General features: G+C 39.1%; 1 protein-coding gene across 1 annotated transcript in view; it reads right to left on the bottom strand.

The window, feature by feature from the left end:
• The window catches only part of GPC3 (glypican 3), a 443,947-nt gene that overhangs the window by 150,925 nt on the left and 277,177 nt on the right, over positions 1-15,845 (bottom strand). Inside the window, exon 4 of the mRNA XM_070464223.1 lies at positions 4,643-4,776. Within this exon, the coding sequence (XP_070320324.1) occupies positions 4,643-4,776 (134 nt within the window). The remainder of the gene's footprint in view (positions 1-4,642; positions 4,777-15,845) is intronic.

The raw sequence follows: 15,845 nt of genomic DNA, 5'->3' as shown, positions 1-15,845 counted from the left end.
ATGATGCTGCCATTCTTTTGTACATAGCTCTGTTTTGGTACTCACCCATCAATGTATCAAAATTGTGTGTCTCTGTCTCCCTAACTAGGCTAGGAGCTCCTCCTATTTATCAGAGCCTAATCCTTACACCAACATAGATGGTGTTGACAAATGTTGAAAGCAGCAGAGTCCTATTTAGGGCAGAATGACTTGTACCAGACCTGAAACTCATTGATTCTTTCAAGACATGTTTTGTTGTTTTGTTCAGAGGGTGGAAGGCACCACTGAGCTTACAAAGCTGCCCAGCCAAACCAGAGCAGCAATCTGAGAGGCAGTGGGAGTAAGCATTGATTTTGGACCAGGGAGCTGAGATCAGCTTTTGTTCTTTCCTTTCTAGGTCATTTACTAGTGTCACCTAATCCATTGCCCTTTAAACCAAGTCAGAGAGGAAAGGGAGGAGGGGGAGTGCAGGATGAGGAAGGCTGGAATACATAGATGTAATTTCAGGAGGGTGTGACTTTCTCACAGGTTAGCAGTTGAGCCAGAAGCTTGGTATGCAGATGCTGAGTGGACTATATTCAACTACAGATTTTGTGTTTGGAAAAGGGAGAGATAGTGCTCAGGTCAGAAAATACCAAACTTTGGGGGGATATGCAAATGACAAGGTAAGCAGTATCATAGGGGATGTGGTAAAAGAGACATTCGATAGAGCAAAGGAGGGACAGGCTGACATCTGAGATGTGCTGAAAATATTCGAGTTAGAAAGGGCTGTGAAAATATCATTTCTTCTATTCTGATTGTCCTACTTGTATATCTTGTCCTATCCTCACTGGTTGAAATCTGATGACAGATATTTTCAATATTTGTGCCTGCAAGGATTGCCGAGTCCCATACTTAGACCACCGGTTGGGTTATCAAATTGCCTTTAAATTGAACTAAGCAATTTCTAAGATTAGTTGTGTGTTGCAAACTACCCAGTTGGGGGCAGACAAAACAAACAGATGATTTCTGAATGCTACCAAAGGAATCCTGCATTTCTTTGTGTGTTTTTATTTTAATAAGGCAATGGAGCTTTTCAACTCATAATCAGATTCAGACAGCTTGCTTACAACCTCCACAGACTGAAAGCTACAATAGGGTTTCTTTCCAATTATCAGATTTTCAACCACAGAGGATGGCTGTGGAGCATGGCTGTGAGCGGTGCTGGAGGCACATGTATTTTTTTGGACAGTGTGAAATGCTGTGCAGAGAAATTTACATACAGAGAAATTTACAAAGGTACTACCACTCTGCCCAAACAAGCCCTCTTAATAACATCAGATTGCAGGGAGGCGGGCAGTGCATTTAGCAAGAGAGCATCTTAACCCTCAATTCTGCACTCTCCCTAAGAGGGTTTACAATGCCTATTTGAGAGAGTTAAATGAAATCAGACACTCTCCTGTTCTTTTCTTTTCTTATTCCGGCAGAGAATTCAGAAAGAAGGGCTCCATCTCAGTTTTGCTTCAGTTTGCAAAAAAGATAAGTAGCATTATGGGGTGAACTCATGTTTCCAACACCCAAGGAGTCCTACCTGACTGCAACTTAACTCAAGTCTACAGGTTTTGCCATTTTTCTCACTACTCTTTCTTTTCTTTGGGGGTTAGCAACAAAGTCAAAAATGAATCTAAACAAAGTGCCAAATCTGGGTGCTCAGCCAGGAACTCATTTACTAATTTTTTTCTTTTCCCTGGAGGAATCAACACCCATAGAGCTATCCCCAATGAGGCAAAAGGGAATAGATCTCACAGAGCCCAAGAGAGAAGGCAGCAGGATCTTAATAAACCTCTTATTTACTTGTAAGTGTGTTTAGGTTGACGGGGTAAACTCAAAATGTGACTGGCATAGTGTGCTATTTTGAAAGAGCTTTACATGTGATTCTGTTACAAATTAATATACCACATCTCCCATGAAGCCTCCACTCTACCTGGGCAGAGCTCTCCCCTCCCCTGTTGGCTGCCTCCACAGACTCTGCACATTCTCTGGCACTTATAAAACTGGTTTGAAATTATTTGTACTTAAGTCTATTTCCACATTAGACTGACTTGGGAGAGCAGAAACTATGTTTTGACTTTCAGTGCCCAATATACATTCTGGCACATAATAGGTGTTTCCCAAATTTCTGCTGAATTGAACAGCAGCAGCAAGAATAAAAAAATATATATACACATACATGCACATACAAACACACACATATATACACAGTACTATACATTTAATTTATATTATGCTGTAAATAAAAATATAACAAAAACATATTACAATTTCTGTTTCATTTTATGTATCATTTATAAATAATTAATATATAATATAAATTCCTCATTTCAGTGCAATATGCAAGAGATTTCCGCTAGTTAAAGATCAACAAGTAATGTTAATTTCTCAGGTGGTTTGGGCAGAATGAAAGCAATGGAAAACAATGGACAGGGCACAGACAGAAGCTAAAAAGGGCCTTGAGAAATGCCTTAATTTTGTCTTCCCAGAAAGACAAAAATTTCCCAAAGAACCCCTTTGCTATGTTGAAATGGTTCTGAGAACTCTGGTGCCAGGACCCCCGAGATGGTTTTAAATAAGTCCAAGGACTTTCTTAGCAGTCCAGGGATTAGGACTCCATACTTCCACTGCAGGGGGCGCAGGTTTGATCCCTGGTTGGGGAATTAAGATCCTGCATGTCTTGTGGCACTGCCAAAATAAAAAATATGTCCACAAAATCTTTGACACTCCTCTATTCAAGAGGTGGAGCTCAATTTCCCTCCCCTTGAATGTGGACTAGAACTGGTGACTTGTTTCTAACAAATCAAATACATCAGAAATGACAGTATATCACTTCCGAGACTAGGTTGTAGGAAATATTGCAGTTTTCTCCTTGCTGTCTTCCAGGGCTCACTTATTCTGGGGAAGTCAGCAGCCGTGTTATAAGGACACGCAGAAGGGCCGTGTGGTAAGAAACAGAGGCCTCCTTCCAATCAACCAACTTGTTCCGCGTGTAAATGAGTCCCCTTGGAGGTGGACCCTCCTGCTTCCCGTCACCCATCAGCAGACTGCAGCTCCAGGTAACACCTTGACTGAAATTTCTTTGAGACTAAGGAGTACCCAGCTAAGCTGCCCGCAAAGTCCTGACAGAAACTGGGAGATAATAAATGTTTTTTGTTTTAAATAACTATGTTTTGTTGTCACTTTTTATTATATAGCCCTAGATAACCAACACAACCCAAAAGGTTCTTAAGAATTATTGAGGGGGAGGGGGGGATGCAAAAAAAAAAAAAAAAGAATTATTGAGGACCCCGAAGAGCTTTTGTTTACACAATGTATATTTAGTGACATCTACTGTTTTAGAAATTAAAACTCAGGAAAAAAACTTTAATTTATTTATTATTAATTTTAAACCAATAACGAGTCTTGATATGCTAGCATAAATATCATTTTAATGAAAGAAGTGCGAAAAGCAGTAAAGGTTTTGTATTTTTGCAAAATATCTTCACTGCCTGGCTGAACAGGAGACAGCTACATTTCTGCATTGGCTTCTGTGTTTAATGTGTTGCCATATATTATTTTGGTTGAAGTGTATGAATAAAAACCAGCTTCAGACAGATATGAAGTTAGTAAAAGGAAGATCTTACACACGTCTGAAAGAGTTTCTGGGACTCCCTGAGTTCTCAAATCACACTTCAAAACTGCTGCTCTAGGGAAACTAGAAATGTATTAGGTTGGAAGTCAACGAAGAAAATGGGACTTCCTGAAATGCTTTGGAGGACTGTCTCTCAAGTGGCCTTACTACCCTCTTACTCTAAACTGTGTCATATATGCTTAAGAGTTGCCATTTCAAAATCTCCTGTAGTAAATGGGTATGAAAGAAATAATTTAGCCCAAATCTGAGGCTGTAATTTTCCATCCCTAGGCCAATGTCTCTCAATCCTCTCAAAGTCATCACAAGGCTAAACTCATGCTAGTTATTCCTGAGCCAGTGGCAAAGGGTTGGCTACTGGTGCAGTCCTTTTGGGGAAATCAATTCTTCAAGATTTGCACTGAACTTCCCAATCCAGTTTCTACCCTTTATTGGTAAGCATGAAACTAGAATAGGGAAGGAGGGAATCTGGATGGGGGAGGGAGGAATGAAGAGAATAAGAAACTTTAATTTGGTCCCTCAACTGCTGTCTTAAGGAACTGAAACCAAATCCTTTATCATTCTTAAAAGAGTGTGTGGAGTGCACATTGTAGGTGTGTACAAATCAGCATGCCTTGCCAGTTTCTCTTTGGTGAACTCACAGCATACTCAATGTCAGTAACTGGGAAAGACACAAACCAAGCCATGGAATTGTGAGACCAGATCATAAATAAAAAAGGTTTTGTTTAATCAATAAAGATCTTGAGAAATCTATTCCACTCCGTGTTGCTGTACTGGATATTTACATATGGTAAATTTACATTTAAATATGGTTTGGATATAATACAATATCTTTTTTCTCTTAACATTAACAGAGGATAGAATTTAATTAATTGAATGCTCTACTCAGAAGAACTAAATAACATGTATTTAAGAAGCTTCACTCCAGTGGGTTTTGACCTTAAAACAGCAATTGCTAATTGTATGCTGAAATAGAGAAGAAAAAAAAACAAACCCTCTCACCTTCTTCGGCTGGATAAGGTTTCTTCACGTTCTACACGAGCAACTTTTAATACCTTCTTGTCAATAAATAGATCTTCAGGATAATAAGCAGATCTATATTGACGTTGTTGAGAATGGGCACATAACTTGCCAATCTGAAAAAAGAAATGCAATATAATTATACGATACTTTCACAGATATGATAGTAGAAACAAATTCTGAAAAGCACTTCAATTTCTTCCCCAATTTCTTTTTAAAGAGCAGAACGAAGCTATTACTGGAGTCAAAAAAGGTGATACGCTTTTAAGGCAAAGAACCATCTGTGGAAAGGAAGGCTGAAGACTGGCGGGGGCACTTTGAGCACAGTCTATTCACAGATTTCCTAAGATGAAAATGCCTTATTTCTATAGTGAAGTCCACGTTAGAAAGGCCCCTCTACACAGGACTTATGCTACTGATATCTTTCAATGGCACTTGATATTCATCCCTAGAAGTTCACAAATGGAAACTGCCAAGTTTAGGAAGGCTTGGTGTAGGAAATGAGGGGGTGTGTGGGAGATGTACAGAGCAGTCTGTTAATAGAAGAGCAACCTCCTACACACAAAGTGATCTGATTCTTCTGAGCATTTTGCTAACTCTTTTTTAAATTATATAAATTTCAGGTGAACAGCATTCAAATTTAAAGTTTAGTGCTATTACACTCATAGCAATGATAAAAATGGCATCAGCTTTCTTATCTCAAATCTAAATGATTTGGTGAAAATATCTGTAGATTTGTTATTTGTTCACTTTCAGTCAAAAGCCTGAATAAACTTCTATATAAGTATGAATATTAACATATGTTTCCCTTTGTGCCAGAAGCTATGCTTCGTTTCCTTGTGTGTTATTTTAATAAGGCAACTCACTGCGTGCTAAGTCGCTTCAGTCGTGTCCAGATCTTTGCGACCCTATGGACTGAAGGCCATGTCAGGCGCCTCTGTCCAGGGGATTCTCCAGGCAAGAATACTGGAGTGGGGTATCATTTCCTTCTCCAGGGGATCTTCCTGACCCAGGGATCGGACCCACGTCTCTTTACATCTCTTACATTGGCAGGTGAGCTCTTCACCACTAGTGTGGCAAAGGGCTTTTCAATTAATAATCAGATTCAGACTTCCCATTTTATAGCTGAGGAAATTGAGGTTCAGAAAGGTTATGTGACTTGCCTGAGACAAACAGGCAGTGGATTCACTGTCTGACTTGGAACCCACATGTCTGACTTCAAAGCTAATGCAACATCGCCTTCCAAGAAGGCGATGCTTGGTTTCCAGTTGCTTACATCCTATGTTTTGGGGGATAAGAAAGAATTCCCAGTTCTCGAAAACATAGACAAGGTTTAAATATAGACTGTATACTTTAGGAAAAATACTAGAGATACCTCATGAAGACAAAGGTTATATCTTTGTCAACTTCTATACCTCCATGGAATTCACACTGGATTTTATACACTGTTAGGCATTTAGTAAAGACATAATTGAAGTGAATTGAAGGAAAATCCTAGTATCTGATCTGGCATACCATTCCACCGAGAGGCCACGGGCTCTGAGTGCTAATCCCAGCTTCTGGATTTCTGAAGACGGTCCTGATCATACTCACTAAGTTATCAATCTCTTAATAAAGGGACAAATAGCATGTAGTTGGCATAGTTTTGGAAAGTTATCCATATATAAATGAATTTTTGAAGTATAAAAAAATCTAGAATCGCAGTAATATCACCTCCATTTATGAAAGACAGCGCCTATATAGTATGATATTCAGACTACCTTTTCTCAATAGTTTATCTTAATGAGAATAAAACAAAAGTTGCAGACATTTTAAAACATTCCATTTGGCTTTGGAATGTATGATACTGAATTTTTCAGATGTGTTTATGTAATGCCATTTGACTTGGGCTAATTAACTTCAAATGAAGAGTCTGTATTCTCTGAATTTGCCCCATTTGGTGGCAGTCTGGTAGGGTACTTTAGGTAGGGGCTGCCTGGCTGTACTGGGGAATTAAGTTCTAATAACTTACATAATGCAGCCACAAATAACTGAGGGCAGACTATGCATCATAAAATTACATCCTTAGACACATAGGCATTTCTTTGTTAAATTGCAGATGAACGTTCATGGAACAAAATCTTGATTTTCCTTCCATAAATATCTGTTTATGACTCTGTGAACACATATCAATGTTAGAGTTTATTTTGTAGAGATCCAAGTATTCTAATCAGCACATTCAGGAGCACAGGACACACTTTCCTCATCGACACCTGTTTCAAATCCAGCACCAAAAATCAAAATCTTTCACACACCTTGCACAGTAACTTGCCTACTTGCAACCCACAGCTGCGAAATCTCCCTCGCCATTGAAAGTCTGCCCTTTGTATCAGTGAATACTAATTGGACCCCAGCAAGACTTTAAAGTTTTGAGTCCCTCCCAATCTACTGGAAAGGGGGACAGCTGAAGCAAAAGTAGGAAGGTTAAGAACAAATGAGAATGTAATAAGCCTGCAGTCTGACCTTTCTTCCCAAGCCACCCAATGTGGCATTATCAAGCCGACTTCCCAAGGCTCTGTGTGGGGTAAGGGGCAAACAATGGTATCCTGCCAACACCCCCACTACCCCATCTGAAATCTGCCACATCTTATCAGACAGGCTGTATTTTCTTCCACAAATCTACCATGAAGCAAATTCTTCTCATATACAAAGCATTTGTCAAATATAGACCCCCCTTTGGGCCCTTCTCTCCACATCCTTCTCCTCCACACTGTGTGAGCTGTAGGTGAATATTATGAGCTTATTTTGAGAAGTAGACATAAAAAGAAAACATAATTTACAAAGAGATGCGGTGTTCACATTAAAGAGGTCCTTTCAGCTTCCTACTTGGGAAACCTCAGGCTATGCTGAGAGACCTGGCTCTTACTCTATAGCTGCACTTGCTAAAGAAGTCAGCCTCCCAGGTGGCATTTGAGAAATCAGTATCCTGCCCACGAGTTTTAGACTCTTAAATAAAAAGTGCAGTCCAATTTCTTCTCACTGACTAATGTACCTAGTCAAGGATACCACTACCTTTAAATCTACTTAGTTGGAGTGAATTTATTGGATACGAAGATGTCTCTATCAGTAGCCCAGGAATATAAAACCTTTTTGTTCTCCATGAACTGTGATTCCTAATGGTGCCTTTATTTATGTGCCAGAACCTGTGGCAGGGAAAGCAATAGTGCTCTGAAGTGTTATAAGACCCAAAGTGTTAGAAGAAGCCAGGGCCTCTGACCATATCCAGGCCAGCAGGTCATTGTTGGTTCTAGGAACTCTCAGGTGACAAAAAACTCAAACTTGATCTTTCCCTCTAACCAGAGTCCAGAAGCACTGGCTTTGCACATACATGAAGAAAATACACTGCTGGGCCCAGCAAGGTATTTGTAAGAGCCCAGTAGACTGGACATCAGGAAGTGTGGCCTACAACCCCACTTCTACCTGTCACTGAGAGAAGGACTTCCTTTTGACCTCTGATAGTTTCAATCCACCTGTAACTCTAGTCTCAAAAGAGGAAGATGTGTTATTTGAAGTGCCATATTTTATTCTAGGCTCCTTTGAAAAGGTGGGGATTCCTTTCCCAGTACTTTACCGAAGATTTTGAAACTATGCCAAGCATTTGAGCTTGATGCAATTCACACATACACCCCATAATCGACATGTCAAGAAATGCAGATACTCTACTGATTAAATTCATTCTCAGGCTCCCATTCATTGTTGGTTCTAGGAACTCTCAGGTGACAAAAAACTCAGACTTGATCTTTCCCTCCAGACAGCTGAGCAAAGAGAGTCTATGTTGTAAGCTTCTCATCAATACCAATGCCTTGCATTTGTAACATAATATCTCACTCCAGCCTGGTGCTTCAACAGAAAACCTCTCCATCCATTCTCTATTCTATCCAGCACATCCTACCACAGTGCTCTGAGGCATATAGTATAGGTATTATTGACCCTATCTTAGAGATAAGGAAACCAAGGCTCACAAAATTTAAGGAACTAAAACAGAGTCAAATTCCTAGTAAATGGCAGAGCTGGGGACTAGAACCCAGATCTGCTTGACTTTAAAACTTATGTTTTTGTTTTTGCTTTTTCCCCCTATGCCATTTATATCAAGAGGATCGACTCTGAGGCTTGGTATGGCCTGGTTCCGTAGTCATGTGGACATCCCACCCATAACTGCAAAAGATAATGATTATGAAACCTCTAAAACTGTACTTCAAAGAAGGGCTCATTTTTAAAGATCAATAGAAAAGTGATACCCAATTTAAAGCAAAGTTTCAGAAAGTATGGCTCATGGAGTGATTTAAACTCTTTGACCTGCCAGACAAGATTCATTTCATCACCATACCAAAGCACTGAATGTCAAGTTCTGTTGGATGTGGGAAGGGGGTTCTCAAGTAGGTCTAGCCTGCTGCTTACTGCCTGCAGGATATCCCTGGACCCTGCCTCCTAAAGGCAGATTCTTGGATTGGCTACAAAATGTAATTTCTACAATTTAACCCAGGTCTGCTCTGGTATCTGGCATGAGTATATCCCTTATAGTTTCTCCCCAAATGGAAATTCCAGGTTAATCCTATGGCTACAAGAGGTTTAAGCTTTTAACCATAATGGCATACATTAATGAGTATCTCTGACTCTCCCCTACTCTTAACTAGCCCTAACTGCTCTTGATTTAAACATCAGATGTATGATTTTATATTCTCTTTTTCAAAAAGCAGCTAAGGAGGGGTGGTGGGGTGGTGGGGTGGCTGGGGTGTGTGTGTGTGCACATGTGTGCTTTAACACGTGTGTGTGTGTGTGTGTGCGCGCGTGCATGCGCGCTTTAACTTATATGGTCCATAACAGAAGGAAGAGCAGGAGGGACAGGGGGAAGAGGAGGAAGGAGAGGAAGAAGCAGAAGTTAAAAGAGAAAAGTTCCCTTCACTGAGTCAGTGGTGGAAGCTGAGCCAGGGACGACATATACTGCTCTCAGCAATCTGACCGCTTCTAATTGGGAAGATGGATATCCCACTGACTTGTCCTCAGTGAGCAGTGCAGCTTCTTTCCTCTCAAGAGCTGTGCCTGAGGCCACCAAGACTTGAGGACCTCTAGGGGACCTTTTCAGTTTTATTTAATGACAGAATAACTATTCTGCTAGAATCCAGCTGCTGACTGTGGTCCCAAGGAGTGTTTCTCTGAGAACTTGCTAAATAATTTGTATAAATTTAGTCTTGCATTGTCGATGGATGTAGCAGAATTCTGAAGAATTAAAAATAAAATATCCTATATGGTTATACAATTTAATATTGATTCTGACCCTGCAGTCCGCTCTGGTGGAATTTATGTGTGGCCTTTGTTTTAGGGAAACTTGGGGCTGGGGAGAGGGTAGTGTGGAAAGGCTGAAAGTTTCCAGTTAAACTAAAAGAATGAACTTCAGTTCATTTTGTTCAATTGTCTATCATATCATTGTTCAATTCCACTTAATTAAATCTTAAAAGTTTTCAAACAAAATATACATTGAAATTATGTGATATACAACATAAACTTTTAAACAGTAGCAACCATGCCCATTTAACAATTCTACAGGTATAATAAAAATGCTAATATATGTTAATGTTTAGTCTGTGGTTAATGTTTTGTCTTGTTAATTTCCCCAGGGCTTTTATTACTGATTTAAATCTGCCACACTACTCAACTGATTGCACTGCTTCCACGAACTGCATGGAAGTAGCTCAAATGAATACTGATTAACAGAAATGAACAAACATTTGGCTGGGCCAACCATTCTTATTATATGCTTGTAATCATTACATACATTTTCTTACAATGAGATGGGCATGGCAGGCAGTTTCCCCTCATTTTTCCTACAGAATATATGCATATGAGTATTAAATTAATTTATAACCTTGTACTTCGGGAAGCACATCATTATTAATTAACTATTGATTGATCAGGATAGAGTACAGAGAATAATGAACAGAACTGGGGACAATGTGAGCATTTTATGCTCCCACAGATTTGCTGTGACTCCTCATTAATTGCTTGACCATTAAAATAAAAGTTCACTAATAGTCTGTAATGTATTCTGAATCAAGCTATTTTAAAAAATCAGGTGCCATTGTTTGAACATTTCATTCAGGTCAGCTCTTTAAATAAGCTGCAATTTTTAAAAATGGAACTAATGTCCTATAGATCAGTCTGCTGTTTAGTTGAACTATAGCACTTACAGTGAAAAGAGCACACAATTTGGAGTCAGGAGACCTGGGTTCCAGTCCCAGTGCATCCTCCTACCATTTCAATAACTCTAGAACTAGAGTCATTTAATCACCTTCAAACTCAGCTTCCTCATCTGAAAACAGAAGATAATAATGCCTGCTGTACCTGGCAGTAGTGTGCAGATCAAATAAAATAAAGGATGAAAGTGAAATGTCTCCCACATCCAGACAGAAAACTGACTCATTCATTCCATAAGGCAGAACTGCTTACCTTAGGCAACCCTCTTTCTGAATTAGAATCCTGGCCCAGCTGGTCAGGTATATAGCTACCTGTAATATTTGGAGGAGATCTTTAAAAGGGGGACTTTGGGGAACTAGTGAAGCTGTTTGGCGAGACTGGATCCCCACTCTGAAAGGGAGCCATACTGAGTTTGCCCACATTCATGCATCACCGTCTGTTTTGCTCTGGAACACCTGGAATATCCCCTTCTGTTCTTCAGGGTTCCAATTATTGATGGGTGGTACATGATCTTCGCCAGTTACTCTGTCTCTCTAACCTGTTTACTTGTGTCCATGGGAATGAATGCTGTGAGGAGGCGAGACAGGTTTTTAAAAATCATTTTGTGGAAGAGGCTTGCCTTTTTTACTAATTTATAACTGCCATAAGTGGATTCTGAGAAGAAATAGAACCCCGCATGTGTGCCTAAAGTTTTTTATGTAATACCAATCCCTTCCCAGCACCGGGAGCCTAGGACTTTATTGTTTAATCACATATGGCCAACATTGTGGGGGCTAAAAGAGAACTCCATGCAGTCAATAAACTCAGTACTGAATTCAAATACCACTCCTCCAAATGTACTCATCTGCTTGTGTTCCCTCTCCCAGCTAATAGGAATCATCACCTACTCAGTCGCTCAAGTCAGAAGAAATGAAAGCATTTCTGGTGAATTCTCCCTCTCCCTGACTTCTATATGTCCAGCCACTAAGTCTTATTTTTTTCCCTCTCATATAACTTTTAAACTTGTGGGCTTTTTTCCATACCCAGCTTTTAGGATACCATAAACTGCCTCAAGAAACTCCAATACTTTGGCCACCGGATCCAAGGAACTGACTCATTGGGAAAGACCCTGATGCTGGGAAAAATTGAAGGGGAAAGAGAAGGAGATGCCAGAGGATGAGATCATTGGATGGCATCACCGACTCAATGGACATGAGTTTGAGTAAGCTCTGGGAGTTGGTGATGGACAGGGAAGCCTGGCGTGCTGCAGTCCATGGGGTCACAAAGAGTCGGACATGACTGAGAGACTGAACTGAACTGAAACTGCCTCTTAGAGCAGTGCTTCTCAAACTTGGATATGTATACAAATCACCTGGGAATCCTACACATTTAGATTAAAACACACACAGTATATCTGGGGTGAGGTCTGGGATGAGAAGCAAGGTCCTTGGGCAGTGGCTATCAAAGTGTGGCTCCAAAACAAGCAGCGTCAGTGTCACCTGGGAACTCGTTACAAATGCAAATTTTAAGGCCTGACCTTAAACCTATTGAATCAAAAACCCTGGGAGTAGGGTCTGGCCATCCTCCAGGGGATTTTGATACACTTCAAGTTGGAAAACCACCAGTACATAGATGAGCCCAACATCCTCTTAATTGGCCTCCCAACCTCCAGTTTTGACCTCTTCCAATTCAGAGGAACCTGACATGCTACAGTCCATGGGGTTGCAAAGTGTCAGACACGACTGAGCAACTGAACAACAACAAATTCATTCCTTTAACAGCAGTTCTCTGAGACCCTCTCAGGAAGTCTTAGAGGTCAAATCTATTATCATAATAGTACTAAGACTTAACTTGGTCTTTTCCCTCTTATTCCCTCACAAATATATTGGGTAATTTTCCAGAGACGTCATGTTGTATAATGACATCATTGCTCTGGAATATGTGTGTCTAGATAGCAGGTTTAGGGCACAAATATATTTTATTTCAGAGGTTAATTTATTCTCAGTCCTTAGAGCTCTCATTGGCTATCTACTTAGGTTATGCCTACTATAATTTTTGTAACTTCATTATCATTTAATTTTAAAATCTAGAAGCTTTGTGTCTATGTGCAAACACAGGAAGTAACTACAGTCTGTAGTCTTATTTGCAATAATAAACACTTTTTGAAAAAGTATTAACTATAAACAAAAATACAACAAAACCTCATCCCTTTGACCTTATATGCATTAACAATTCATCTTACTGTGTATGATTCAACATTTCAGAATAGGATTGTAGTGTAACCTAAGTTGTAGTCATCTTGAAAATCATTCAGTTTAAAGAAAAAGGAGTCAAAAAAGGAGTTAAATATTTAAAAGATGTTATGAGCTCTTTAAAAGTCAAAATGATTTGTTAGAGTTTTTCAAAATAGAAATGGAAAAACAACTGAAGCATAGTTTAGGGTAAGCTGTTATATTACAGTAGCTGGAGAGGTACACATGGGGTGAAGAAATGAATAAACACTGTAGGGTTGATATTTGCTCAATGTCTACAGGAGGAAGACTCAGTAGGAAAAAAAAGTCACACCACCTTCCAATACAAGAAGGTAACTCACCAAATTAAAGATTTAGCTGCAAACATAAAAATAGAGTTATACCTCCTCAACAGAATTGAGTTTTTGCCTTTCAAATGGACAAATCTACAGTCATGAGCTGGACTTGCTATTTTGCTTATATCCATCCAGTATAACTAATCATTGAAGATCTAAGAATTTGGGGGGAAAACATGAGCAGTGTGAAAATACTGTGTTGAATAATGTTGAAAGTCATGATTTATCTTCAAAAAACTATGAGGGCATTTACATTGATGATACAAAAGATATAGTAGGTAAAACTGCTGGCAGCTTAGCATGAGTCTGGTTAGAGGCACCACACTCTTAATAGCAGTCACTGTACTTCCCACTGCTAAGCACCTCCAGTTTTTAAAAAGGCCAATTTCACTTAAGAATGCACTTGAAGAAAAAAATTTTAGTAAATGTTCACCCTTGGAAAGGAACAAAATAAGCTGGTTACTTTAAAGAAAACAATTGACAGTTTGTAACCAATGATAAAATTTGCGTTATCAGGGCTCCCAGTTCCACATGTAAGGAGTTTGGAAGTTGCCACTCCATCCAAAAAACAAGAAGCTAAACAGACTAAAAATTCAACTCTTTCCAGATCTATAAGAGAGGAGAGGAGAGATGGTAAACTACTACTACCAAGATGAGAGAAACAGATAACAAATACAGGGAGTAAGGGCTTAACAAAGCACAGACTTAGGAGCAGAAACTGCTTTGGGAACCCAGGGTTGGAGTAGGAAAACTAACTGGCAAACTGCTGGAGGTTCAACAAAGACAACTTTGAAAATTAAACTCTCCAGAGATACCTAGTCATAAAGGCACCCCAACAATGTGAATTTTACCTTCAGGAGTTTGACCAGATTCCCACAGTAAATGTCTGAGAGAAAAATTCCTCATGCTTCCAGCATGGAGAAGGGGAAAGAAAGCATTTTGAAATATACCAGAGCACTCTGTTCTTCTCAACAAAGCTTGCCCTCAGCAGAAACCAATTAACTAAAGCCTAATGCTATAGGGTATTTTCAGAACCTAACTCACCTGGGCAAGAGAAATACCCAACTCCAGCCCACTCTAGCCATCCTGTCCCACCTAATAGTGGAGGTGGAATTTTAAAAACTGAGAAACAGTTGGGAGGTTTATGCTCCAGAGGCTTAGGCTCATTAAAAGACTAAGACCTAAATATAGGACTGTAGACTACCTCCTCTTCCCTACACCTTACTATCACATCATTACAGGCCTATTTATAGCAGTTCCTTTTAACCAATAGATCATGTCCAGCTATCAAGAAGAAAATTACAAGACATACTAAAAGGCAAAAAGCACAAATTAAAGAGACAGCAAGATGTAGGAATTATCAGACTGGGAATTTAAAACAACTATGACCTATTAATAATGAATACAGTAAACAGTACCCAAGAACAGATTGGCAATGTAAGCATAGAGATGGAAATTCTAAGCAAGCCAAAAAGAAACACTAAACAGAAAACTACTAACAGAAATAAAGAATGCCTTTGATGGTCTCCTTAGTAGATTGGACACAGCTGAGAAAAGAATCTCTAACTGGAGGATATGTCAACAGAATGCTCTAAAACAGAAACACAAAGAGAAAAGAGACAAAAAAAAAATAGAATATCTAAGAACTGTGGGAAACTACAAAAGGTGTAACATATACATAATGGAACTATGAGAAGGAGAAGAAAGAACAGAAGAAATATTTAAAATAGTAATGACTGAGAATTTCTCTAAATTAATGTTAGACACCAAATCATAGATACAGAAAGCTTGGAGAACATCTAGCAGGATAAATGCGCCCCCACCCCCCCAAAAAAGGAAACCCACACCTAGGCATACAGTTTTCAAAATACAGAAAATCAAAGATGAAGAAAAATTCCTGAAAGAAATCTGGGATGGAGAAAATATCCTACCTATAGAGAAACAAAGATAGTAATTATAGCTGACATTTCTTTAGGAACCATGCAAGCAAGAAGAGAGTGGAGTAAAAATAAAGTGTGGAGAGAAAAAAAACCAACCAATCTAGAAAGTTGAGAGTAATCTAAAAAAATTACCATTCAAAAGTGAAGGAGAAATTAAAACTTTCTCTGACAAACAAAAATTGAGGGAATTTGTCACTGGTAGACCTGCCTTGCAAGAAATGTTAAAAAGAAGTTCTTTAGAGAGATGGAAAATAATATAGCTCAGAAACTTGGATCTATATGAAGAAAGAAGAGCACTGAAAAAGGAATAAGTGAAGATGAAATAAAAACAAAATCTCTTTTGTTACTCTTAAACTAACAGATAACAGTTTGTTCAAGGTATATACATGTTTATATATAAATGAAATGGATGACAGCAATAATACAAGAAATGGGAGGAAGGAATTGG

Source organism: Odocoileus virginianus, unplaced genomic scaffold, assembly GCF_023699985.2.
Source record: "Odocoileus virginianus isolate 20LAN1187 ecotype Illinois unplaced genomic scaffold, Ovbor_1.2 Unplaced_Contig_21, whole genome shotgun sequence".
NCBI classification, from domain to species: Eukaryota; Metazoa; Chordata; class Mammalia; order Artiodactyla; family Cervidae; genus Odocoileus; species Odocoileus virginianus.
This window is presented reverse-complemented; position numbering and strand designations above follow the sequence as displayed.